This window comes from Entelurus aequoreus, linkage group LG01 (assembly GCF_033978785.1).
Source record: "Entelurus aequoreus isolate RoL-2023_Sb linkage group LG01, RoL_Eaeq_v1.1, whole genome shotgun sequence".
In the NCBI taxonomy this organism is placed as follows: domain Eukaryota; kingdom Metazoa; phylum Chordata; class Actinopteri; order Syngnathiformes; family Syngnathidae; genus Entelurus; species Entelurus aequoreus.
The window spans coordinates 93461087-93487530 of NC_084731.1; the positions used below are offsets into that span (position 1 = coordinate 93461087).

Here is a 26444-nt window from a genome sequence, read left to right on the forward strand (position 1 = left end):
GCTTTAGGGGCATGTAGAGTTGAGTGTCATCAGCATAACAGTGAAAGCTAACACCGTACTTGCGTATGATGTCACCCAGCGGCAGCATGTAAATACTAAAGAGTGCAGGGCCAAGAACCGAACCCTGGGGAACTCCGCACGTTACCTTGACATAGTCCGAGGTCACATTGTTATGGGAGACGCACTGCATCCTGTCAGTAAGATAAGAGTTAAACCAAGACAAGGCTAAGTCTGACATACCAATACGTGTTTTGATACGCTCTAATAAAATATTATGATCGACGGTATCGAAAGCGGCGCTAAGATCAAGAAGCAGCAACATAGATGACGCATCAGAATCCATCGTTAGCAATAGATCATTAGTCATTTTTGCGAGGGCTGTCTCCGTAGAGTGATTTGCCCTGAAACCGGATTGAAAAGGTTCACAGAGATTGTTAGTCACTAAGTGTTCATTTAGCTGCTGTGCAACAGTTTTTTCGAGAATTTTGGAAATAAACGGAAGGTGGGAGACCGGTCGGTAGTTTACCATGAGGTCAGGATCGAGGTTAGGTCTTTTGAGCAGAGGATGAATAACCGCTTTTTTGAATGCTAGGGGAACAGTGCCGGAGGAAAGTGATAAGTTTATAATATTTAACACTGATGGACCTAATAATACAAACAGTTCCTTGATAAGTTTCCCAGGAAGTGGGTCAAGTAAACATGTTGTTTGTTTTATCCCACTTACACGCTGTAATAATTCCTCTAATGTTATTTCATCAAAAATAGAGAGACTATTTTGGAGGGCAGTGTCCGTCGTATATACAGTCGTATTTGTGTTAATAGAGCCCAGTTGTAGCTGGGATGCGTTGTCTTTAATCTCCTTTCTAATGAGTTCAATTTTCTTATTAAAGAAATTCATAAAATCATCTGCCGAGTGGGTGGAGCTACTGGGAGGAGTCCCTTGTTGGGTTAGCGATGCTACTGTACTAAACAGAAATTTAGGATCGTTTTTGTTGAGGCGGATAAGATTTGAGTAGTATTTAGCTTTAGCTAAGGTAAGTATGCGTTTATAAGTTATTAAACTATCACTCCATGCTTGATGAAAAACCTCAAGTTTAGTCGCGCGCCATTTGCGTTCCAGTTTTCTACATGATAATTTATGAGCTCTAATTTCTTCTGTAAACCATGGGGTGCGCCTTTTAGGGGCCCTTTTTTGCTTTAGCGGTGCTATACTATCAATAATTTCGCGCAAGGCATCGTCAAAGTTGTTAGTGAGTTTATCAATAGAGCCGACATAATTTGGGAATGGTGCTATTACCGAAGGCAGTAGGTCAGCAAGAGTCATCGTTGTGGCAGCATTAATGTTGCGGCCGCTATAGCAGTTATTATTATTATTAGCTTGTTGACAAAGAGTCAAAACTTCAAATTTTATAAGGTAATGATCGGACATTACTTTAGTATATGGAAGTATCATAACTTTGGAGGTGGTGACACCCCTGACAAGCACTAGATCTATTGTATTACCGTTGCGATGCGTGGGTTCATGTATTATTTGTGTAAGACCACAGCTATCAATTATGGTTTGGAGCGCCACGCACTGAGGGTCCGATGGGGTATTCATATGGATATTAAAGTCCCCCATTATGATTATATTGTCGGCGTGCGTCACTAGATCAGCAACGAACTCTGAGAATTCACTGATAAAGTCCGAATAGGGCCCAGGGGGGCGGTAGATAACAGCCAGGTCGAGAGGTAGCGGTGTGACAGACCTCATAGTAAGCACCTCAAACGATTTATATTTATTATTTAGGTTAGGGGTAAGGTTGAAATTTTCATTGTATATTAGTGCGACACCCCCTCCCCTTTTAAGAGGGCGGGCAACATGCGCATTCGTATAGTTAGGAGGAGATGCCTCATTGAGCGCAAAAAATTTGTCCGGTTTGAGACAGGTTTCGCTAAGACCAATGACGTTAAGATTGTTGTCTCTAATGACCTCATTAACCAATAACGCCTTGGGAGACAATGATCTTATGTTTAAAAAGCCCATATTATAGGTATTGGGCTGTTTTGACGAGTTTTTGTTAAGATTATCCGTAGTGGCAATATTAACAATGTTGCGTTTATTATGCGTAGTGCACTTTAAATAGTTTCGACCATATCTAGGAATTGATATGACGGGAATTTTCCGATTGTTTGCTTGGTGCTGCAGTAGACTGGACATATCATAATTTGCCACCTCAGTAGAATGCATGTCCACCTCTGACACAGACACAACAGAAAAAACATTATGTGAATTGTGTATTATTCTAAGAGAATTGCTATGCGTACATGGATTATCCAGCCTGGCGCTGGCTAGTTCTAGCTTAACTGACTCCTCACCCGGACTAACAGACATTGTAATTGCCTGTGACCGGGCTTGCTCTAGTGTAGTCAGTCAAGTGAGACTTAAATAGTAGTCTATGTTTCTAGACAGGATGATGGCGCCTTCCTGGTTAGGGTGAAGGCCGTCTCTCATCAGCAAGCCTGGTTTGCCCCAGAAAGAGGGCCAGTTATCAATAAACGTTAGTCCCTGCGTCCTACAGTAGCTAGCCAACCACTTGTTAAGCGAGACTAATCTGCTATATCTCTCATCATTGCCTCTCGCAGGCAGGGGGCCAGAGACAATTACTCGATGCCTGGACATCTTTCTGGCGAGATCACAAGTCCTGGCTATGTTTCTCTTTGTAATCTCTGACTGTCTCATTCTAGTGTCATTGGAGCCAACGTGTACAACTATATTCGCATAATTAGTGGTGCGATTAGCCTGTCGTACGTGTTTACTAGGCCTGTTGCGAGTTAGCTCCCTAAGATTAGCTTCAATGTCAGGTGCTCTGGCCCCGGGGATACACTTTATTGTGGCTGGTTTGCTAAGCTTTATGTTTCGGGTGATGGAGTCCCCTATAACTAAGGTGTGGTGCCCGGTAGACTGGGGTGTAGGACTAGCTAAAGAGCTAAATCTATTATGCGTCTCAACCGGTACACCGTAGCTTGTAGGCCGCTTAGGACTGCTACAAGCTGGGCTAGTTAGCTCGCTACAGCTAACGCTAGCAGATGTGTCCGCAACATCTAAAGTTACGACATTACTCTGCTCTAACTGGCGGACACGGCCCTCTAGCAGAGCCAACCTCTCCGTGAGTATGGTGCAAGACGCGCAGGAAGCCATTACTCACAGTGTTTTCTGTCACCGAGTGAAGTTCCTGCTGTCCTCAGGGAAGTGGTCGCGGTCTGTAGGAGTAGCTTCTTACTGACCGGCGCTGCCTTTCTCCGCGCTAGCTTAGCAGCTGGCTAGCTGAGGAAAGGGTGGTGGGACAGAGATCGGGTGATTTGCAAGTTAAATAGTACCACTAAAAATGTTTGAGAAGTGATAAAGAAAGCTGTAGAACAATTAAAAGCACACAGATAGAGCGCTACTTAGCTTTTTCGCAACAGCGAACAGACGGCGAGCAGTCACGCACGGTGACTTTTCAATTGCACACACAGTCTTAGTAGATTGCACGCGACACGCCCACAAATAGTACATGCTATTTTATAGATTGCACACGCTGTTCAGTGTGTGATATTTAGAACTTAGTACATCAGGCCCTGAGTGTGTGACTTCCTGGTTGTCACAAATTAGTACCCTTAAGTCTCAATGCTAGGTGGCGGCATTTCAACTCACCTTATTTCCCATACAAACAAATATATCAAGCTTTTAAGGTCCACTGATTTCATAAATTACAAACATTGAATGTGCCTGAGTTCTCTGAATTTGCACTTGTTTTCCATCCATCCATCCATTTTCTACCGCTTGTCCCTTGTGATTTGCTTTCTCCTGCTGCCAAGTCATGTTATGGCAAAAATAAATGGTGTAGCACTACACCACACATCTGACTCCCATCTAAGTAAACTGTATGAGAGAAACAATGGTGCATATAAAGCTCTAATCCAGTGTTTTTCAACCTTTTCTGAGGCAAGGCACATTTTTTTCATAGAAAAAATCCCAAGGCACACCACCAGCAGAAATCATAAAAAAATGAAACTCAGCGGCCGAGATTGACAGTAGAAAGTCGTTCTCGCAATTGTTGGATATGAATTCAAACCATAACCAACCATGCATCACTATAGCTCTTGTCTCGAAGTAGGTGTACTGTCACGACCCGTCACATTACTCCATGACTTAGATTTTTTTGGGTGTTTTCCTGCGTGTAGTGTTTTAGTTCTTGTCTTGCGCCCCTATTTTGGTGTCGATTGTCATGGCATGTTCGGATGTACTTTGTGGATGCCGTCTGCTCCACACACTGTAAGTCTTTGCTGTCGTCCAGCATTCTGTTTTTCTTTACTTTGCAGCCAGTTCAGTTTTAGCTTTGTTTTGCTTCAACGCCATTCCTTAGCGGCACTCGCCTATTGTTTATTTTCGGTTTAAGCGTTAGATACCTTTTTACCTGCAAACCATCGTCGTCGTTCCCGACATCTACGAAGTAATTATCTACCTGCTGCCACCTACTGATATGGAAGAGTATTACACGGTTACTCTGCCGAGCTCTAGACAGCACCGACACTCAACAATGGCACATTTGCGGATTATAATTACTGGTTTGTAAAAAAATATTTTTAACCCAATTAGGTGAAATTACATAATCTCTGACGGCACACCAGACTGTATCTCACTGCACACTAGTGTGCCGCGGCACAGTGGTTGAAAAACACTGCTCTAATCAACCCCCTTAAGCCAAATGGTTCTCAAGTTGATCGTTTGCTCTTTGTGAGCAAGGCCTGGCTACCTGTATGATGATTTAGAATGGCCATTATTGACAATATGCGGAGAGCTCATTCCAAATTAATACACAACTGCAAGGTCAAAGATCAACATCCAAGAACTGTGTATGGTTAAATGGCACACAACTCAACATTGTTGGTTGTCCGTGGCCATTTGCTAGAAAATAAATACTTGTTCCGTTACTCACTGTGAGGGGAGGTGTAGTCAGCGCTGCTTGCAGGAGGAAAACTCACCGCCGCTGTCCATAGCACTGAGGACTAGCACCATCGGGCAGGGGCGGGGCATGTGCTGACGGCAAGACACAGCTTGCAGGTGATTAGATATCACAGGTGGTACGTGTTATTCTAATCATCTGTTGTCTTTAACAGTGAGCGGCCGGGAGCAGAGGGGGAGAGAGGTACGGACGTGGCTGAAAAGTCACGTTCTGGGAGAAGAAAAGAGTTGATGAAACATATGAGCATTAAAACTTTGTTGAAACCTGCAAGCTTGGATCCTGTGAAGTGTCTGTCAGTGGGACCGCTAGGAAGCGACTTCCACACTAACGTATTATTAAAATGATTTAATGTAAGTGACCCGTGAAAGGCTTGCCAAAGTAGAGACAAACATGCGCCGCAGTCCAACAATTAAAAACAGTGTGTGGTACTGTAGAAGACCAGTGAGGAAACTTTAACCTAATTAGCTCAGCTTGATTTCATGCCAATGTGAGGAACTTTTATGAGGCAGCTAGTAGAAGTATTCAAAAAGAGGTTTGTGTTGCAAAGTGGAAATACCTGATTAATATTCAAGTGTTTTAAGTAACTTCCACAAACAAACACCAACCAGTGAAACACATATGTGCATCTTTAGTGTAATTCTAATGTGATGTGTGTAATTTGAAGTGCCATGTCTACAGCAGCAGTAAAGAGGGCTGTTAGATTTGAGAGCTTTAATTAATGTAAGTGTAGCAGTAGTGCAACACTGCAAAAGTCCCACACCAACAATGCACCTTTAAAAATGGGCCCCTAAACATTTGTGTTTGAGCGAGTTATTGTGAACAGGCCTTTGGTCCACAAATCCAGCACATTTAACCTGCTGAACCTTAAATACACTTACTGGCTACAACTTTAGACATTCCGGCGCAATCTAATTGTATGAAGAGCGTCATCTTTACAAAGATAATAATGCTCCGTTTGAAAAATGTAGCAATATCACTGAGGTTAGAATTTGGAGGTGTGCATTTAAAAAATGTATGGATGGATGGAACGAAAAGTGAGTACTTGCAAAATGGCCATACGACCAAATCAATGCAATTTGCTTGTAACTCTACTTCTTTTTTTACTCCTACACATATTGAACTATTCAAAGTGTGTATTGACCCATCTCTGGCAACATTTTATTGGGTACAAGTTTTGTTCTTAAGTCGAAGATGAGTGATTTCAGTAACAGGAGTGAATATTCAGCATAGATTTAGCAAATACCTAAAATATAGCCAAGTGGTATTTGTGCTAATAGCATGTTGACACTTCCACGCATGACAGTTATTTAACAAAAAACTGTATTAAAAAATAAACAAATAACATCAAACAAATAATTAGGTACCAGGACTGTGCTGAGATTTTAACTCCGTCAATAGTTTACATTTAATCAAATAACCAGGAAAAATAAATGTCTTTTTATAGAAGGACTTACCTGCTTCTTATTGTTGGTCTTCATATGGCTTGCAGATGATCTGAATGATTTGTGGGATATTTGGAACATTTTAGTTGGGTAATACAGCATGTTAGGGTAACAGGACTGAGTAAAAACACAGCCTAATAACTAAATTGTAAAATTTGTGTGTATTATTTTTTGAGGGAAATTAATTTAAAGTATTGTTGGGACAAAGAATAACACAAATATGCAAAAAATATAAACATTTCTCAGGGATTTCAGTCAATATGTTTGATGGTAAAATCAAAATTTAGGAAGCGGGGACAGGCTAGTTAAAATGTGTCTATTATGTTGTATTTATTTAATATGCATGCATATCAATGTGCAAAATATTGCCTCATTAAAATTATTTTACAGTTTATTTAATGATGCATTTATACATTTTATTTCCTGTGGGTGCAAATGGCACCGATTTGGTGGAATGGCGAATAACAATGCACTTAAAAATAACCTCAGTTGAGGTGCTTTAAAGCCTGTAATGCCACAATAAATCTTACTCCATCACTGTGACTCTTCCAATCAGTTCTTCTCGCATGGCAAGAAAAGTCTACTTGACAACACACTCAGATGCGGAATACAGTAAAACTCCCAAATTCTACAGAGTATTGCTTGTTAATAAGTTCTGAGGTACGGTGCAAGTGGCAAAATGTCGCCCTGGTTAGCCCACAGTGGAACTGTCAGCTCGCCCTACATCAGGCAAGGCAGTGAGGCGGAAGCTGGAACAGTGTGTACCAAAATGTATCGACAGTTGGAGCTTTTGTTCTGGCTGGACTAGCTGATGCACCACCAACACGAACACTGAAGATCATGTGGATACTGTGTTTAATTTGGCCAAATACAATATATTGTATATTTGTGTGTACTACATATCTACATATATATGGTACATATGTATATATATATATATATATAGAGAGAGACGTATAATATGTATATATAGTATAGCAAATGAAACATTTCGGGCCAATATATTCCTGCTGCTGCTAGTTAAAGCATTGTGGTACAATAATGGGAACATTCAGTATATCCATACCTTTGTTTAAACATGAACATGAAATATAATGTATGGGTCACATTATCAAGTTATACATTTTACACTGCTGCCCTCTGTTGGTTGATTGCATCCACAACCTCCTCAGGCAACCATGTATGAACATTTCAATCCCAATATTCTCCACCATCATGCAACTAAATTAAATCAATTGACCACTAACCACGGAGTCATTCGTTGATCCCAGCTTACTTTTGAGCTCGGTTATCTGTCTCTTCATGTGGTCCATGTCGCTGGACATTTGCCTGAAACAAGTAAGAACGTTTCTCAGCCTAACAAAACTCATCATCACACCAGGAGAGATAAAAAAACGTTCTTCGTTGTGTTACCTATGAAAAGTCTGGGCCTTGCTCAGTTGGCGATGAAGGCACTTGACCATGGCTGCAAAGCGCTTGTTTTGAATCTAAAAAAAAAAAAAAACTTGGTTATTTATGAAACACATTGCACATAGTGAGTGGTTAATGATGTCATCATACCTCAATGTCTTTCTTTGTCTGGGCATGAGTCTCCAACTCTTTCTGCAGATTCTCTCTCATCCCAGCTATAGTTTCCCTCATGACAGCAATCTCTCCTTTCAGAGCATCAACTTCTCTCTGTAGAAAAAAAAATATCTGCATTTATGTAGAACTAAATTTGAAGGTGAAAATTCAAAACCAGACTAAACCACGCATAAAAAAAAACAACCTTTGCCATCCGGGCAGTGTTTCCATGACAATTCTTTAAATCCTCCTCCAGCTCACCCTTGGCCTTCCTCAGAGTCTGAACCAGCGCCCTCTTCTCCTCCAGCTCCTTACAAGCCGAAGTCCAGCCTGCTGCATGCAAAGCCGCCTGCCTGTGGCCATTCATCTTTCTTCTATAAATGTTAAACTGTATTCGTGCCGTGCAGGCCTTTTCTTCCTGCTCATATATTTGCTCTTGGAGTTTGATGTTGTCCGCTCTGATGGAAGCACACTGGTCATGTTGGGCCTGCATCTGCTTCTTTGAATGCATCATCTCGTCCTCCAGGACGAGGAGCTCTGTGGCTTTACATCTCAATTTCCTTTGGGCCTCATCCCCTTTCTTCTGCTCACCTGCCAGAATTACCTGTTAATGACATTCATCTTTAAGCACCTCATTCTCCTACTTCCACAAATCTTAATTGTGACCATTCCAATTAGAAACAGATACAGCATCATGAATAAATATTGATTCATAATAATAAATAAAGCTGTTCTAACCTGTAGGTAGCTGAGTGTCTTCTGCTTCTCTTGCAGAGTTTCAGTCTGAGTGTGGCCATGTTGGCTAATATTTTCTAGGGCTTGAGTTAATGATAACTGACTCTGACTCTCTGATGAATAAATAACAACAAAGTATCAACTTATTTGTAATATATATGTGTATAAACATCACGGCAATTGTACATCATCAAATAAGTGGGTTTAACGTCCTTACAATTAGCAAAGTTTGAAATAAATGCTAATGCTGGTTAGCTTGAAATAATGCTGTATATTTAGAGAATGGGCAAATTTAATTTTGCCAAACAATGTTGTAATTATTAATAGCCTTACCATCTGTACAAGCTGCCATTTAAACAACAGTCAACTAACGTTTTAGACACCAATTTACATTAAAACGAGTTTATATGTTGCGTGTGTATTTTTTAAACTCATAATCCCAGAGTTCTTTGCGGCAGCAGCTTCCCGTCGTTCATAGACAGCTTATAAATAGACGCAGCATTGGCTGCTGTGACCCGAGAAATTCGACCGCCATCTTGAAGTGGTGATGAGGAGCCGGCGAGCAGCCTAAACTGAATCAACACTGTAGTTAATACTATGATCAATGTTAATTAAAAACTAAATGTGGGATATAAATAATAATGGAAGTATAATTGTTTGTATATAGTATATAATTGGTGCAAAGGTTTAACACGTGTACAAGGACATTTCACATGCCTTTACTGTGTATGTAATTTAACTGTGTTTATGTTGTGTATAATGTGTATTTATAATATGTTGTACAATGGACATGTCATAATTTTCGGAAGTTCATCTTGTACTTGACATTGTTTATAGGGTTGGGCGCAATAAGAGTTCAACTTCAGCCTAAACCCTTTCGGTCTGCAACATTTTCATTTTCAATCTATGAATGTACAACAGTTTGTTTATTTTGTTGACCATTGACCGAAGAATAATAAACTAAACTAAACTAAACTGACAGTTGACAGGTAGAAAACAAAGATGGTGTTCAGCGTTTTCCTGCGCAAATGAGCGGACTGTTGAAAATGGGAATCGGGGGATTACTTCTCACAAGTAAGATTTAACATTAACGTACTATTGGTTGTATTTTGTCAAAAGAATAGTACCACAGAGTTGAGAAGGAGCAAAGATCTTCAATAGTACTTGAAATAGTAGCCGGTAGCAAACAAGAGTATGACCATAATAGAATTGCTTGTCAACGAAATTAATCAAATTTAAAAATGTCATACTTGAATGACATAAAGTTGAAATAAATGATGAAGATAAAGATTAGAAAAACCAACAGGGGTAAAAGTTAGGACCACAGTCCAGATTGTGTAAGGGAGGTAATATATGTTAGCTAACTAGGCAATCAGATGAACAGTGGCTATACAGTATTATCCATCCATCCATTTTCTACCGCTTATTCCCTTCGGGGTCGCGGGGGGCGCTGGAGCCTATCTCAGCTACAATCGGGCGGAAGGTGAGGTACACCCTGGACAAGTCGCCACCTCATCGCAGGGCCAACACAGATAGACAGACAACATTCACACTCACATTCACACACTAGGGCCAATTTAGTGTAATTTAGTCTAGCTTTCCAACCCAATTTTTATATAGGCTATACACATGTATGTATAACCTAATCATATTGTTTCTTGAACTTAAAAATAGCTGACCGTTTTTTTCCCCCTTCTCTGGGATTATATTCCCAGTTTTGATCTCGGACGTCTGGTCACTTATAAACAGTGTTGGGACTAACGCGTTACAAAGTAACATGTTACTGTAACGCCGTTAGTTTCGGCGGTAACTAGTAATCTAACGCGTTATTTTTTTATATTCAGTAACTCAGTTACCGTTACTACATGATGCGTTACTGCGTTATTTTACGTTATTTTTTATGTAGTATCGGCTAGAAACAGAAAATCTGAGTGTGTTTTATTGGAGCGCTGCAGTGTTGTCCTTCTGATGCTTCTTGTGTCACAAGCCGGAGAAGAGAGACGCGCGCTCTGTGTGTGTCTGGGTGTGGGTGTGGGTAGGGGGAGGGAGTGGAGGGGGGGCGTGACAAACATGGAGATATTCTCACTACTTTTATTTTGTCGAGCACAAAGAAAATAACATTTTAGTTAAATGTAAGTTGTGTCTTGGATCAAAGATCCCATCTACTGCCCAAAACAGCAATTAAAATTTGCTGAAACAGCTACAAAAGCAACATGCTTCGACAAAGCTAGTAAAGAGAAACACAGACTCCGATGCCACTTCACCTCCACCACCACCATTTAAGGATTATCTCTGCCTCTGCTCATCATTCAGCACTGAAGGTACACACACTCTGTCAAGTCTCTTATATACTATTTCATTCTAGTCTCCTAGAGTGTTTGATTATCACATCACTGTGACAATGTATAGACTATAAAGTTCACAAACATAAAGAGGGATTCTAGTAGGCCAGGCCAATCTTTCCTTATCTCTAAACTAAAACTGGGGAAATGTGTAGAGTGTTCTGGGCTTCAGACATGATTTTGTTTCAGAATTCCTTGAGAAAAAAACGCCTGGTTAGGCTTCGTGTATGTAGTGTGTGCCTTCCTTGCTTTATAGCTATGTTGTTATTATGATGTTTGTTACTTAATTATGTATGTTATGTTGCAGCTATTTAAAATAGTTTTGTCAATTTGTTTTGGCCTGAAAGAAATTGGCCCTTTGAAACATATCTTTGTCTTTGTGTGTTGTATGTAGACCACATTGCTTATCAGAGTTCAGTGATGCAAATTCATGTCAAGTTGATCAACAGATTCTATTATTCTCCAGTGCAATAACAGTACTGAAATGAAGGCTAAAAGTTAATGGGAGCTTTAAAAAAAAAAAGAAGAAAAAAAGAAGTAACTAAATAGTTACTTTTCACAGTAATGCATTACTTTTTGGTGTAAGTAACTGAGTTAGTAACTGAGTTACTTTTGAAATAAAGTAACTAGTAACTGTAACTAGTTACTGGTTTTCAGTAACTAACCCAACAGTGCTTATAAGAATATTCTATTACTGTTAAGCAAACTATGAATGGGTCGTTTTTTTTATAGGGTGCCATTTGGACTTCATAACTTGTAAAAAATAAATAGTTGATTTACCAATATTTTTATGTTCTATTGTATACATGACATATGTAACTTGCTGAAAAACATATTGGTCGAACTCAGGCACCTAAATCATAGTATATTTAGCTATATTAATGAGAGGTGACACACGGGATATGTCCACTCTGTTAAGGACATATGCATAACAGCATACATGTGTTTTCAGTGCATGATTGCCTGTATAATGACTTTCCTATATGGATTGTATATCCCTCACTCTAAGCAGATATATTTTTAGAATACATACATTTTTAAATAGCATATACATTGTGATAAGTCAACATTACTATATACATGTCCACTCTGTTAGGTTGATGTCCACCGTGTTAGTTGAATGAGGCTAACACGGTGGACACTAACACGGTGGACATTTTGAGCTAAAGTTAGCCTTCAGCCTGCCTGTGTTAACATAACAGCTAGCATGGACTTGAATAATTGATAAGAAATCTATAATTTCACACAAACATGTTTTGAAAAATTTCAATTTGATTGATCTCCTTATTATTTAGGCCTAACAGAGTGGACACGTTATGTTCAACCACATTAAATTCACTTCATAAAAACATCAACATCAGATAGTAAGAGAGCTAAAAAACCACACAGCTTACCAGAGTTGAGTTTCCCGCCACTGGTGTGATGTTACCTGATGAGAATGATGTCACTGACAAATGTGGTTGTTTTCTTAAAGGGACAGTAACGCAACTTAACAGAGTGGACAGCGACCACAGGGACAGACATAGAACCTTATTTTTTTGTAATTCTTTTTACGATTTTGATAATATACACCATATGACTAAAGAGAGCTTGTCTATGATAATTATATCATAACAAAAAAAAATTAAAAATATATGTTTTTATTTGTTATTTTCTAGATTAAAGTTGAATAAACAGCACCAGGGACATGGCAAAATCGCATAATAGAACTTTAACAAAAGCTTTAAAAAATATATATTCTAATGTTTGAAGCCCATATCACTGTATTTATGATAGACAACAATTTACCATACACAAAGAAACTAATGGAATGAGCAATTGTAAATATTTTGAGAAAATATGACATGATTTATACTGGGGACGCAAAAGGCACCATATAAAAAAAATGACCCGAATAATAAAACACGCCAAAACATGTGTCCTTTATCATAGCTACACGTATGACCAAAAACTGCGTGAAAATCTGTGGTATTCAGTGAGGTAAGATGAATTAAATGCGCTGACAGTTCATTGCTCCTGCCAAATGGATTGCACTGAGTGGAGTGGATCACCACTCCAAGATGGCGGCCCCGCGTCTCGTCAGCGCCCGTGGGCAGTAGTGCTCCATGCTGCGTCTACTTATAAGATGTCTCTGGCCGTCGTTTCCTCACAGTACTTCCGGGTTTCATTCTAAATGTCGTTGCATGTTCATACAATTTTATACGTTTTGTTTTCTTGTTAAACGAGTGAGTTATCAAATGTTTTCCTTTAGTTGGTCTCGCTTGTGTTCCGTCAGTACCCGCGAAGTATACACCAAGCTAAAACGAGCACCGTGGAGGACAATTTCAGGACATACAAGTGCTAAACACGCTAATGTGAATGTGTTACTAGCAGTGCAGCGCTGTGTTGCTTTGCCTTCCAGACGCCTCCGTCACAGTGACGTTGGTGACTTGTACAAGAACGATGCTGTTCAAAAGTATATTCGGCAACTCATGGAGGAGCACCGAGATCTCCAACAGCAGCTGCAACGTGCACACCTGAACGAAGCAGACAGGAAAGTGATGGTGACGAAACACACACAGCTGCTGCCCTTTGCAAATCTCTTCCACGGTGTTGAACAAGCTGGCAAAGATCTTGCAGAAGTCCAGGCACTTTTGTCTTGTAAGTAAATGTTTTGTTTTGTTTTTTTTCTGTTTTGGGTATCTAACATTAAAGGCCTACTGAAATGAAATTTTCTTATTTAAACGGGGATAGCAGATCCATTCTATGTGTCATACTTGATAATTTCGCGATATTGCCATATTTTTGCTGAAAGGATTTAGTAGAGAACATCGACGATAAAGTTCGCAACTTTTGGTCGCTGATAAAAAAAACTTGCCTGTACCGGAAGTAGCGTGACGTTACAGGTTGGGGAGCGCCTCACATCTGCACATTGTTTACAATCATGGCCACAAGCAGCGAGAGCGATTCGGACCGAGAAAGCGACGATTTCCCAATTAATTTGAGCGAGGATGAAAGATTCGTGGATGAGGAATGTGAGAGTGAAGGACTAGAGGGCAGTGGAAGCGATTCAGATAGGGAAGATGCTGTGAGAGGCGGGTGGGACCTGTTATTCAGCTGGTAATGACTAAAACAGTAAATAAACACAAGACATATACCGTATATACTCTATTAGCCACAACACAACCAGGCTTATATTTGATATGCCACAAATTAATCCCGCATAACAAACACCTCCCCCCTCCCGTCCATATAACCCGCCAATACAAATCAAACATCCGCACAACACACTCAATCCCACAGCCCAAAGTACCGTTCACCTCCCCAAAGTTCATACAGCACATATATTTCCCCAAAGTTACGTACGTGACATGCACATAGCGGCACGCACGTACGGGCAAGCGATCAAATGTTTGGAAGCCGCAGCTGCGTACTCATGGTACCGCGTATCCAACTCAAAGTCCTCCTGGTAAGAGTCTCTGTTGTCCCATCTCCACAAGCATGCGTATCCAACTCAAAGTCCTCCTGGTAAGAGTCTCTGTTGTCCCAGGCCAAAGGTAAAGCTTGTCCCAGGCCAATGGTGAAGCTTGACTGTCATCTTTCGGGAATGTAAACAATGAAACACCGGCTACGTGTTTGTGTTGCTGCAGCCGGCCGCTAATACACCGCTTCCCACCTACAGCTTTCTTCTTTGCTATCTCCATTGTTCATTAAACAAATTGCAAAAGATTCACCAACACAGATGTCCAGAATACTGTGGAATTTTGTGATGAAACCAGACGACTTAATAGCTGGCCACAATGGTGTCCCAAAATGTCCGCTACAATCCGTGACGTCATGCGCAAACGTCATCATACCGAGACGTTTTCAGCAGGATATTTCGCGGGAAATTTAAAATTGCACTTTACTAATCTAACCCGGCCGTATTGGCATGTGCTGCAATTTTAAGATTTCATCATTAATATATAAACTATCAGACTGCGTGGTCAGTAGTAGTGGGTTTCAGTAGGCCTTTAAACAGCACAAATCCAACTTAAATGGTGGCGATCAGGAGGATAATAGTCTGCTCTCATTCCATCCCAACTCCAGCTGTCCCCAAAGATGAAGATGAACAGTTAGTCCAGCTGCTGAAAGAAGAGGATGCTGTTATCTCTCATAGGATGTCAACGTTAATAAAAGAGGTGAACATTCTCAAGCAGATAGATTATCAAAAAAGAAAACTTGTATTTAATATGAGTCTTTATTGTCTCTCCAGTTAATGAACACTCTAGTGCCGACTGACCCTATGGACCCTACTAATGTCATATTAGAGGTGGTGTCTGGGCGAACAACGGGAGGTTTGGGAATTTTTGTCAACTTACAATGCATCCAGAAAGTATTCATAGCACTTAAGTTGTTCCACATTTTGTTATACCACAGCCTTATAACAAAATGGAATAAAAAAACAAATTTTCTCAAAATTCGACAGGCAATAAATACCCCATAATGAAAATGTTTTTTATTTGATTTTTTAGATACACTAATGGATAAGGGTGTAACGGTACACACAAATTTCAGTTCGGTGCGTACCTCGGTTTAGAGGTCACGGTTTGGTTCATTTTCGGTACAGTAAGAAAACAACAAAATATACATTTTCTGGTTATTTATTTACCAAAATTTGTAAACAATGGCTTTATCCTTTTAACATAACAACAACATACATATACACACAGGGTCGATTGCCAGGGTTAATGCAGTCAACATAAATAAAATAAAAACTAAATAAGATAAGGCTCAGAATTGGTTTCTTAACAAAACCTTTCTACATATAAAGTGCAACATTTCCACATATAAAGTGCAACATTAAACTGCTTCAAGTTGTTGCTCAGATTAAATAAAAGGACAAAACTTTTCTTCTACATACAAAAAGTGCAACATTAAACAGTTTCAAGTCAACTCAGCCTCAGATTAACTTTTCTTTCCCCCCCACCCCCCAGCCTTTAACCCTGGTGACTTTCACTCAATTTTCATGTTTTTTGCCAGAAAAATCAGTTTATCCACATTGTCTGCAGAAAGAGCAGACCTGCTTGCAGTTAAAATGTCTCCAGCTGTGGAAAATACCCTTTGGCTGGGCACGGAGGTAACAGGTATGGCGAGGTAGTGCCTGGCTAACTTGGCAGTAAGATGATATATGGGCTCATTGTTCTTCCACCATAGAAGTGCGTCAAAATCAAGTTTTTAATGCAACATGGTCTTAAATCTGCTGCTATAAAAACACCACCGGCATTTGTTATTGCTTTAGCCCTGCCTGACTCGCCTAGGAGAAGCTGCTTGAATGCGGTGGGAGCTGTGTTTGTTCGTCTTTCTCTTCGTTGAAGCGATGTTATCCATTGTTGTGTCGCACCGCAAAGCCCAAATGTTCCCAAGCGGGAGATCTTAACGAGGCAGGAGGGTCTTCCAGCTCTGGCTTTTGCATGTTGTAGTAGCCTGGTCGTTGCTAGCATGCCGTGTGTTGTGCCTCAGTGTGCATTGTTTACACAACGTGCGGTGCGCTACTTAATATGTCCGGGTGGAAACTCGTTCGGTACACCTCCGAACCGAACCGAACCCCCCATACCGAAGCGGTTCAATACAAATACACGTACCGTTACACCCTTACTAATGGTCCAACTGGACACATCCTCAGTGATGTAACCTAGGATCACAGGGGGTTTTGGGTCTTTCAACAATCAGACCCCCTCCCCTAGGCGACCCAGCCAGGGTTGATCAGGCCCCAGCCTGTGTCCAGGTAGCTCTACTGCCCTACATGCCACGCCTCTCCCCTCCGGATCCACAGCCACCTTGATGCCACTTCTGCTGCATCAGTGTTTAACTTGATGGTCTTTCGCTGGCTGGCGCCTGTGATGCCAAGCGTTCTGTAGGCCCTGCAGAGGGATTTGCCCACAAACCCTCGACATCCCACTTCAATGGGTTGGCATATCGCTCGCCACCCATTGCTCCGACACTCCTCCACAAGTTGAGAGTACTTTGCACTCTTCCTCTCGTTGGCCTCCTCCATACGGTCCTCCCAAGGCACTGTGAGCTCCAAGAGGATTACCTGCTTGGAGGCCACTGAGGTAAGCACAATATCTGGCCTTAGTGTTTTGGCAACCACGGTCAACGGCTTGCCCAGATCAACGGAAAGCTCCCAGTCGCGTGCTGTTGCCAACAGGCCAGAAGAGGTGTTCCGGGCAGCTGGTGTTGACTTCTCCCCAGCTCTGATGAAAGCGGTGTTCTTCGCTGGGCGGAGGCTCTTGCTTTGACTGACTCCCCTGCAAATTTATTTAAAAAAAAATCACATGTACGTAAGTTCACAGCATTTGCTCAATACTTTGTTGATGCACCTTTGGCAGCAATTTCAGCCTTAAGTATTTTTGAAGATGATGCCACAAGCTTGGCACACCTCTCATAGGGCAGTTTTGCACATTCCTCTTTGCAAAACCTCTCAAGCTCTATCAGGTTGTATGGGAAGCGTTGGTTCTCTGTATATTGTTGCTTGTATCTTTCCCTCTATCCTGACTAGTCCTCCAGTTCCTGCCGCTCAACAACATCCCCACAGCATGATGCTGCCACCACCATGCTTCCCTGTAGAGATGGTGTTAGCATGGTGATGAGCGGTTCCTCAAAATATGAAGCTAAAGTTAAATCTTTGTCTCATCAGACCAGAGATTTAGTTTCTCATGGTCTGAGAGTCTTTCAGGTGCATTTTGGAAAACGTATTACTAAGAAATGGTTTTCGTCTCTCCACTCCACCATGCAGGCCTGATTGGTAGTTTGCTGCAGAGATGGTTGTCTTTCTGGTCCTCTCTCCACAGAGGAATGCTGTAGCTCTGACAGAGGAATCGTCGGGTTCTTGGTCACCTCCCTGACTAGACTAAGATGAATGCAGCAATGTACAGACACATCCTGGATGAAATGCAACGCTTCCCATCCAACCTGATGGAGCTTGAGAGGTGCTGCAAAGAGGAATGGGTGAAGCTGCCCAAAGATAGTCAAGCTTGTGGCATCGTATTCAAAAATACTCCAGGCTGTAATTGCTGCCAAAGGTGCATCAACAAAGTATTGAGCAAAGGCTGTCAATACTTATGTACAAGTGAATTTTTATTTGTGTTTTTAATACATTTGCAAATTTTATAGAAAAAAAAACTTATCACATTGTCAATGTGGGGTATTGTGTGTATAATTTTGAAGACTAAAATCAATTTATTCCATTTTTGGATTAAGGCTGTAACATAACAAAATGTGGAAAAATAAAGCAATGTGAATACTTTCAAGATGCACTTATGTTTTAAACGCTTATAATAATAGAGGTTAGTTTTGACTTGTATATTTCTTTTTGTCCTAGGTGATATATGTCAGCAATTCACCCGAGAAATGTTTGACATGTATCAGGGTTTTGCCGCTTACAAGAGCTGGGATTTTGTGACGTTGAACTACACACCCGCTGATTATGGTATGTTTGATGTGTTACGCATTTACCTGTTAAGATTCGAGATCAACCGATTATCGGCGCCCATATTTGATATTTTGAAATATATCAGTATCGACCTTTTTTTAAAATCCGTATTAACTTTTTTTCTGCAACATTACATCAGCAGATACAATATGCACAAATATGATTTAAGTATTAAAAAAAAAAAATATTAAAGTAGATCACCCTGTGCTGAAACTGCAGCCATTTACCCCTGCATGAGAAAATGCCATTTTTGTTGGGAGCCCTTTTTAAGAAAAATAATTTAAGAATCAAAATTACACCATCAATAATTCTCCCCAAATATCTCTTAATTTCTGACAGGCCATTTATTTAAGTTCTTGTGAGAATTATTCCCCCTTTCTCTCCTTGCAGTGCTGATCGTCTAAAGTACAGATTCCTTTTTGCTGGGAAATCCTGTTATTGTCCTTGGCCGGCGTCTTCCCGGTTACTTTTTGTTTGTTTTCGGCGCTATAGCAGCGATGGAGTCCGCTCCAAAAGCCTTGGCAACACTCGGAGCGTGGGCTCATTAAAGGAGCGTGCAGTTTCATTCACTCAAATAATAACGCGACAGCAGTGGCGTGCGGTGAGGTTAATGTCTGGTGAGGCACTGCATCATCACAGTCAGATTTACAAACATATGAACCCTAAATAGTATCTTATTCACCATGTGATTGGCAGCAATTAACGGGTTATGTTTAAAAGCTCATACCAGCATTCTTTACACAACTGTAGCACACAAAAAAGCACATTTAATAAAAAAACATTATTATGGTTTTACCTTTCTTGCTGGACATCCACACAGCCAGCCTTTGCGTGTGTACCACGCCGTTTGAAAAGAATGGGTCTTCTGTCCCGAAGTCAAAAGCAAACCTTTTAGCTCCGGCGTTGGTCTACCTCTAATTATTACCTCCTGCTTCGATTGAAAGTCCAGTTTAGAAAACTGTTTTATTTTACATATGTAATCCTCCATGTTTTTAATAAAAGTCCAGGCGAGAGGAAATAAACAATCGCTTGCAAACTTTTTTTTTTTTTTTTTCTTCTGCGGCAAGGAATGATCTCTGGGATCACTACCGCCCTCTACCACCAGGAGGCCGGATTACTGCGAGCCTCAACCAGTACGTCTTTTGCAGCAGATTTATGAATGCTCAGCACAAGAAATACGTTACACACATACAGTTTTTGACAAAATACACTGTACATTATATACCTCAGCTAACTAAACTATGCCATAGTTTAGTTAGCTGATATAATTCATATAGCAATACAGTCTCACTGCACAGCAGCTCAGCAGAGTCATTGTGCACAATCCATGTTGAGGCACAAATCAGTGACGTGCCTCAACTGGCTGCTGATCACCGCACCGTCTCTTCTCAGTATTTGAACGGCAAATGTGAAAATAAAAATAAAAATAATCTAAAACTGGTGAAGTTAAATGGAAAATAACTTTAGTATAATCACTGGATACATATAACAATTTAATTAATTTTTTTTTCTTTTTACATTTTTTTTCTTTCCATGATGGCAGGTGAGGCCCCGCCTCCCCTGCCTCTAGTGACTGCACGCCACTGCGCGACAGTGATGGTTGGACATGAACACAACTGAGAAGATATCTCTGTCAAAAATCCAAGCTTTGTGCAAATATCTTGACGAATAAGGAGACTAAGGGTTAAGTTAGTTAAGTAAAGAAGAGCAGGCAACATTCATACATTCTGTTACATCTAGGAAAAAATCATGTCAGCCAGCTTGACAATAAGTCAACAATAAGCTTCGTGAAGAAGCCCAGAATTGCTTTAATTTAAATGTCCGCAATATTTCAGGGTTCAACTTCCTCATGAGGAAACCTAACACTGTATTAATACCATGTAACAATGTGATTGAATGGATGGCGAGTTATTTTGATGTAAAGAACTTGGGTTCCAGTCCAGACCATAAAATAAATTTATTATTTTTTTATTGATTTGAAAAATAAAATTATTTTTTTTACCACCTTCACAGAGAGATTTCCCATATTTTGAAATGCAAATGTTGTTTCTCTGACCTGCTGCATTAGACTCATGCAATACAGGTGTTTGTGAAATCCACCAATGTTGTTTGCTGCTAAATTAACCATAATATTAGCTGCTGGTCTGACGTTTCCTAAAATTATATATTTTTTAAACCATTTAAATCCTTGTTCAGCTTTATACTGACGTATAAAATGTTTATCTACCGTATTTTTCGGAGTATAAGTCGCACCGGCCCAAAATTCATAATAAAGAAGGAAAAAAACCTATATAAGTCGCACTGGAGTATAAGTCACATTTTTTGGGGAAATTTATTTGATAAAACCCAACACCAAGAATAGACATTTGAAAGGCAATTTAAAATAAATAAAGAATAGCGAACAACAGGCTGAATAAGTGTACGTTATATGACTCATAAATAACCAACTGAGAACGTGCCTGGTATGTTAACGTAACATATTATGGTAAGAGTCATTCAAATAACTATAACATATAGAACATGCTATACGTTTACCAAACAATCTGTCACTCCTAATCGCTAAATCCCATGAACTCTTATACGTCTAGTCTCTTACGTGAATGAGCTAAATAATATTATTTGATATTTTACGGTAATGTGTTAATAATTTCACACATAAGTCGCTCCTGAGTATAAGTCGCACCCTCGGCCAAACTATGAAAAAAACTGCGACTTATAGTCGGAAAAATACGGTAACTTTTACTGCAAACTAATATCGGCTCCAAATATCGGTTTTCAGCTTTCTTGACTACGTACTAAAAATCGGCGTCTGCCCTGGAAAAAACATATGTATCGATCTCTAGTTAAGATACATGAGTCTTTTCAACTTTGTTTTGTGTGCTTGTTAGGTAGTTTACATCACGCGGCTGTGCTAATATCCGGGGAGAATGTGTACAGACATCTGAAGCACGAAGGGGGAACACACCGGGTGCAGAGGATCCCTGAAGTAGGCCTTTCATCCAGGATGCAGCGCATCCACACTGGAACCATGACTGTGATCATCCTGCCTCAGCCTGTTGAGGTACAGTTAAACGTTGGTTTCTGAATGCCCCACTTTTCGCCAAATGCATTTTTGACGAAGTGTTTTGCCAAAATGTTCTCTTTGTATATTTACTCGGTTATTATAAGTAACAAACAAGTAGTCCATTTGCTCGCGTATAATTCAACAGAATATAGTGCCCACAGAAAGACTCCCACACACTTGTCACTTAGTCTTATTTTTTGTACAGTAAAATAACCTTCCACAAGGCCAAAGAAAGTTACCAGCACTTTGATCAGCACTCTCCTCCCTCTCCGCTCATTGCCATCTTCACCCCAAAAAAAATATTCAATAAAGATATGCGATGTAAAGGTTCACTCATCCATTTCATATGTATTTCACAATGTTTTTTGCATGTAAAACTATAATTATTTTCTATGAAATGTATTTTGTGTTAATATTTTTGTGTTAATTGGATTTGCATTATTTCTAATATATATATTTTGCTTTGTCCATAGATGTATTGTTTGCAAATGCACAAAGTCGTTCAAACTCAATATTTTTGATTAAAAAAATAAAGGGTTTGTATGTTCTCTATATCCAACATTATGTATTACAGTGTTTCCCATAAACTGCCAAGATACCTCTGGCGGCGGGGGCGTGGCTATGGGCGTGGTCGTGGGCGTGGTCACCATGACATCATCGAGTAATTTGCATAATTTACTACAATGATATGATTTTCTCTAAAAAGGCTCAAAAAACGTATACTTACTAATTAATAATAACAGTTTTGTTTTAAACGTCCATCCATCCATCCATCCATCCATCCATCCATCCATCCATCCATCCATCCATCCATTTTACAATATAATTACAACACTTTATGTACATATTTATATACAGATTTGAACAATAAGTTATTCACTGAAATATATTTATTAATTGTGGTTCTTACAAAAAATATATCTTATAAAAATATAAAAGCTAAAATGTCTCTTAAAGCTCTGCCCCTTTAATTAGTGCATACTAAATAATTTAACTTTAGCCTACTACTGCAACCATATTATTTACCAGCAACATAAAGTGAAACAGAGGCAGAGGTGTCCTGCCACAGTCAGTAACAAATAAACAGAAAACAGTAGTGGTGGTAGATACACACAAAGCTTCATCAAACATCTGATCCACTGAACAAAGAGCTCCAAAAATCTTGATCCTACACTTCTCTTTTGTAAAGTAAATCTGAACAGCCGATATGGGCATCTACATCAACTATAGGATTTGCCTGAGAAGCTGAACAGAAAAAAAAAAATTAAAAAAAAAAAAAATCTATTTGTGGCGGCCTTAATTCTTTCGTGGTGGGCCGCCACAAATAAATGAATGTGTGGGAAACACTGTATTATTCTAATTGGTCTTTTTTGTAACACCGTTAGTGAATTAAGCGCACATTTGTAGTTATTTCCCCATATTTCTACACAATAACTCAGACATGGTAACACTAGCTTGCAGTGTATTGTAAATGTATTTGTTCTTTCAATTTAGACAGAAAAAAATGCATGTATGGCATGCAATTGCATGTCTTTAACATTATCTGATCATTCAACAAACATTATATTCACATATTTTTTATTAAGTAAAAATAAATACTTATATATCCGCTTATCACCTTGACCTATGATTTCAAGGCAAGTTATCTATCAATTTGTACATAAAAAAAATACAACAATTTAATGCAAATGCATAGGCAATTGTGCAATAATATCATGAGGCAACTATACATTAAAATCAATTAAATAACAACGCGACAGAGATGGATGGACATTAAGACGACAGAAAAGATATCGCTGCCAAAAATCCAAACTTTGTATAAATATTTTGACAAATTGGGGTTTATCATGAGTAGGCAGCTGCTCTCACATTCTCATACTTTCTGTAACATCCAGGAAGAAATTATGTCAGCCATCTTGAAGATAGCGTGTATGGCATGCAATTGCATGTCTTTAATATTTTTTGATCATGCAACAAACATTAATATGTATTTATTAAATAAAAATAAATGCTTAAACATTTGCTTATCACCCTGACTTATGATTTCAAAGCAAGTTATCCATCAATTTGTATATAAAAAAAATACAACAATCAAATGCATAGGCAATTATTTAATAATATCATGAGGCGACAATACATTAAAATCAATCAAATAACGCGACAGAAGTAGACGGACATGAAGACAGAAAATATATCGCTGCCAAAAATCCTAACTGTGTCTAAATATCTTGACAAATACGAGACCTATTATATGATCAAATGCATATGCAATTGTGTAATGAGACGACTATACATTAAAATTCATATATATGCACTGTTACAAGCAGCCCTCTGAGGTCAGCCATAACTGCAATGTTGCCCTGAATGAAAACTTGTGTAGTACCACGGTCTTATGGAAAAATGTATTTGGTTTTCGTACGATTGTGTGTTTGTCCGATTTTTCGCAACAAGTTACTAACAAAATTTGAGGTGCCGCTGTTTTGTACCTCCCGTCATGAAAATGCGAATTTTTAACCATTTAAAAAAAAAGAAAAAATGTATATTCTTGTTCATATAACGACTTAACATTTTTTCATACATAAGTTAATTCATATTTTGTATGGCCTCCTTTGCAGCTTGCAAACACATAATCTATAAAATAGCAATGCATGTTGATATTTCTTTTTTTGTAAAACTATTTAATTCTCAGATAAAATTATATTTTAGCATTAAACTACCATTTTAGTTGAGGAGCTTAAATAAACAATAGTAATAATAATAATTAATAAAGCTGTTAACACATGGAGGCTATGCTATTACGAGGGGTGTAACGGTTCACAAAAATTTTGGTTCGGTACGAGCTCGGTTTAGAGGTCCTGGTTCGGTTAATTTTCGGTACAGTAAGAAAACAACAAAATATAAATGTTTTGGTTATTTACCAAATTTGTAAAGAATGGCTTTATCCTTTTAACATTGGGAACACTATAATAATTCTGCCCACGTTAATCAACATTAAACTTCCTCAAGTTGTTGCTCAGATTTAATACAATGACAAAACTTTTCTTCTACATATAAAAAGTGCAACATTAAACAGTTTCAAGTCAACTCATCATGCTTAATTTATTACAGCATTTGGGAAGCCTGTAGTTGATTTTTATTATGTAAATGTTATATTTTTATCAACATGTGATAGCAGGGACCCTGCCATTCAAAACTAGGCTGCTGCATTTCTAATGATTAATGTAACTATAGCTGAAAAAATGGTACAATAGCAATAGGAGAGACTATTCATCCCTGAACACCATGGAGTTCATGTAGGCTTAATGATGCAGTTACATTATTATATCAACTATCAGAGACAGAAACTCTTCATTTAACATAATGTCCTTTTTTGCTGCTTCAACACAGAAAAAGGTAGAGTGAAATAACAGACAGACAGGGCTTTGCTGTCCGTAACACACACACACACCGCAAAATGAGCTAACGTTACGCTAAAAGCGAATTAGCCTTCACCTCAAGCCAGGACTGCGAGCGAGCTGAACTACCTTTTATATTTCTAGAAGGTCAACGGGCTCATAGTGATGTTACTAGTAGTTGACTGGGAGGTGTTTATTATAATTTGGGGAGATTCCGCAGCCTGATGATTACCTGCTAAACGCTAAGCACTGACTACATGCGCTCTGAATACGCACTGCTGATTGGCTGTTACCGCTCTGAATACGCACTGCTGATTGGCTGTTACCGCTCTGAATACGCACTGCTGATTGGCTGTTACCGCTCTGAATACGCACTGCTGATTGGTTACAAACAGAGCGGTAACAGCCAATCAGATGGTTTTGTGGGTGGGACAATGCTGGGTGCTGTGTAGAGGACTGACAGAGGCAGAAGGAAGCGGAGGCGGCTACTTAATATGTTCGTGTGGAAACTCGTTCGGTACACCTCTGAACCGAACCGAAACCCCCGTACCGAAACGGTTCAATAAAAATACACATACCGTTACACCCCTAGCTATTACTCTTGACTTGAAGCGTGTGTGATCTTAGGTGGACATCAACATCGATGCTAAGGAGCTGCGTGTTGACACATTCCGATCTAGTGGTGCCGGGGGTCAAAGTGTCAACACAACGAACAGCGCAGTGCGTATTGTTCACATTCCCACAGGTAAGACATTAAAGTACAGTATCTGCTCGACCCTAATACTCTCCAATGTTTTAATGTCAGCGTTTTCCTCTCAGGTACTACAGCAGAATGTCAACAAACCCGCTCTCAACTGAAAAACAGAGAAACTGCCCTGCGCATGCTGAAGGCCCGCCTATATCAAAGCATGATGGGTAAAGAAACTGAGCAGAGGCATTTAGCTCGTAAGAAGCAGGTAAGTTGCCTCCTATAAAAATGTCTTATTTCTAAGGAAGATTGCATCTCTTTACTCTCTACCACGTCTCTTGACACCAGGTGGGCACGCGCTCACAGTCAGAGAGGATTCGCACGTACAACTTCAGCCAGGATCGCATCACAGACCATCGGACTGGCTATGTTAGCAGAGATATAAAAGTTAGGACCTCAAATGAACTCTTATATCATAGTAATTATATGTAATGTCACATCTTGTGTTTTTCAATCCATATCAGGAGTTTATGCGAGGAGGGGAAGCTCTCGAAGATCTCATCACTGATGTACTCGAACACATGGAATTGGGCGCTCTGTTAGACCTGGTGGAGAATGGTGGCAACAACCTGTCAAGGTCTGCAGATTGACAAGCTTCACAAGTCCCTTTGTCAAGTATTTATTGCTAAACTGCAGCAGGAGATTTTGTGTAAATATGTTTTGCATGGCTTGTTCGGCTTTAGCATTTATTTAAAGCTTTTTGTCACATTATAG

At 39.6% G+C, this 26444-nt stretch overlaps 2 protein-coding genes across 6 annotated transcripts; one reads left to right on the forward strand and one right to left on the reverse strand.

The window, feature by feature from the left end:
• Positions 1 to 339: 339 nt before the first annotated feature.
• On the reverse strand, positions 340 to 9180 carry LOC133659546 (myosin-7B-like). 5 transcript variants are annotated; one of them, XR_009827701.1, is made up of 9 exons: positions 9062 to 9180; positions 8732 to 8841; positions 8199 to 8597; positions 7991 to 8107; positions 7844 to 7917; positions 7707 to 7759; positions 6443 to 6482; positions 4962 to 5198; positions 342 to 3307 (listed from the first exon to the last, which is right to left on the reverse strand). XR_009827701.1 is itself a non-coding variant. In XM_062062209.1 (8 exons), exons 1-7 carry the CDS (start codon positions 9078 to 9080, stop codon positions 6463 to 6465), a joined length of 792 nt encoding a protein of 263 aa, XP_061918193.1. In that variant the 5' UTR covers positions 9081 to 9180; the 3' UTR covers positions 343 to 3307; positions 6443 to 6462. The 5 variants fall into 5 exon arrangements, 2 of the variants coding, with proteins under 2 accessions (XP_061918193.1, XP_061918192.1); XR_009827700.1 differs by having other exon boundaries at positions 343 to 3307; positions 7678 to 7759; XR_009827702.1 differs by lacking the exon at positions 8732 to 8841 and having other exon boundaries at positions 340 to 3307; positions 7678 to 7759; positions 9062 to 9179.
• A 3926-nt stretch (positions 9181 to 13106) lies between these two features.
• On the forward strand, positions 13107 to 26443 carry LOC133659587 (peptide chain release factor 1, mitochondrial-like). The gene is made up of 9 exons (XM_062062210.1): positions 13107 to 13710; positions 15139 to 15230; positions 15305 to 15386; positions 18413 to 18520; positions 21412 to 21584; positions 25610 to 25727; positions 25802 to 25938; positions 26019 to 26117; positions 26195 to 26443. Exons 1-9 carry the CDS (start codon positions 13176 to 13178, stop codon positions 26318 to 26320), a joined length of 1470 nt encoding a protein of 489 aa, XP_061918194.1. The 5' UTR covers positions 13107 to 13175; the 3' UTR covers positions 26321 to 26443.
• Position 26444: the final 1 nt, after the last annotated feature.

What these genes read in the sequence shown, in the direction of transcription:
- LOC133659587 (XM_062062210.1), top strand. Translation starts at nt 13,176, where the DNA reads ATGCTGCGTCTACTTATAAGATGTCTCTGGCCGTCGTTTCCTCACAGT. An exon ending in GTCTGGGCGAACAACGGGAG is followed by an intron (nt 15,387 to 18,412) that starts GTTTGGGAATTT and finishes TTTTTGTCCTAG; the next exon opens with GTGATATATGTCAGCAATTC. An exon ending in CTACACACCCGCTGATTATG is followed by an intron (nt 18,521 to 21,411) that starts GTATGTTTGATG and finishes TGTGCTTGTTAG; the next exon opens with GTAGTTTACATCACGCGGCT.
- LOC133659546 (XM_062062208.1), bottom strand. An exon ending in AGACACTCAGCTACCTACAG is followed by an intron (nt 8,598 to 8,731) that starts GTTAGAACAGCT and finishes TGTCATTAACAG; the next exon opens with GTAATTCTGGCAGGTGAGCA. An exon ending in GATCAACGAATGACTCCGTG is followed by an intron (nt 6,483 to 7,677) that starts GTTAGTGGTCAA and finishes CAAATCATTCAG; the next exon opens with ATCATCTGCAAGCCATATGA.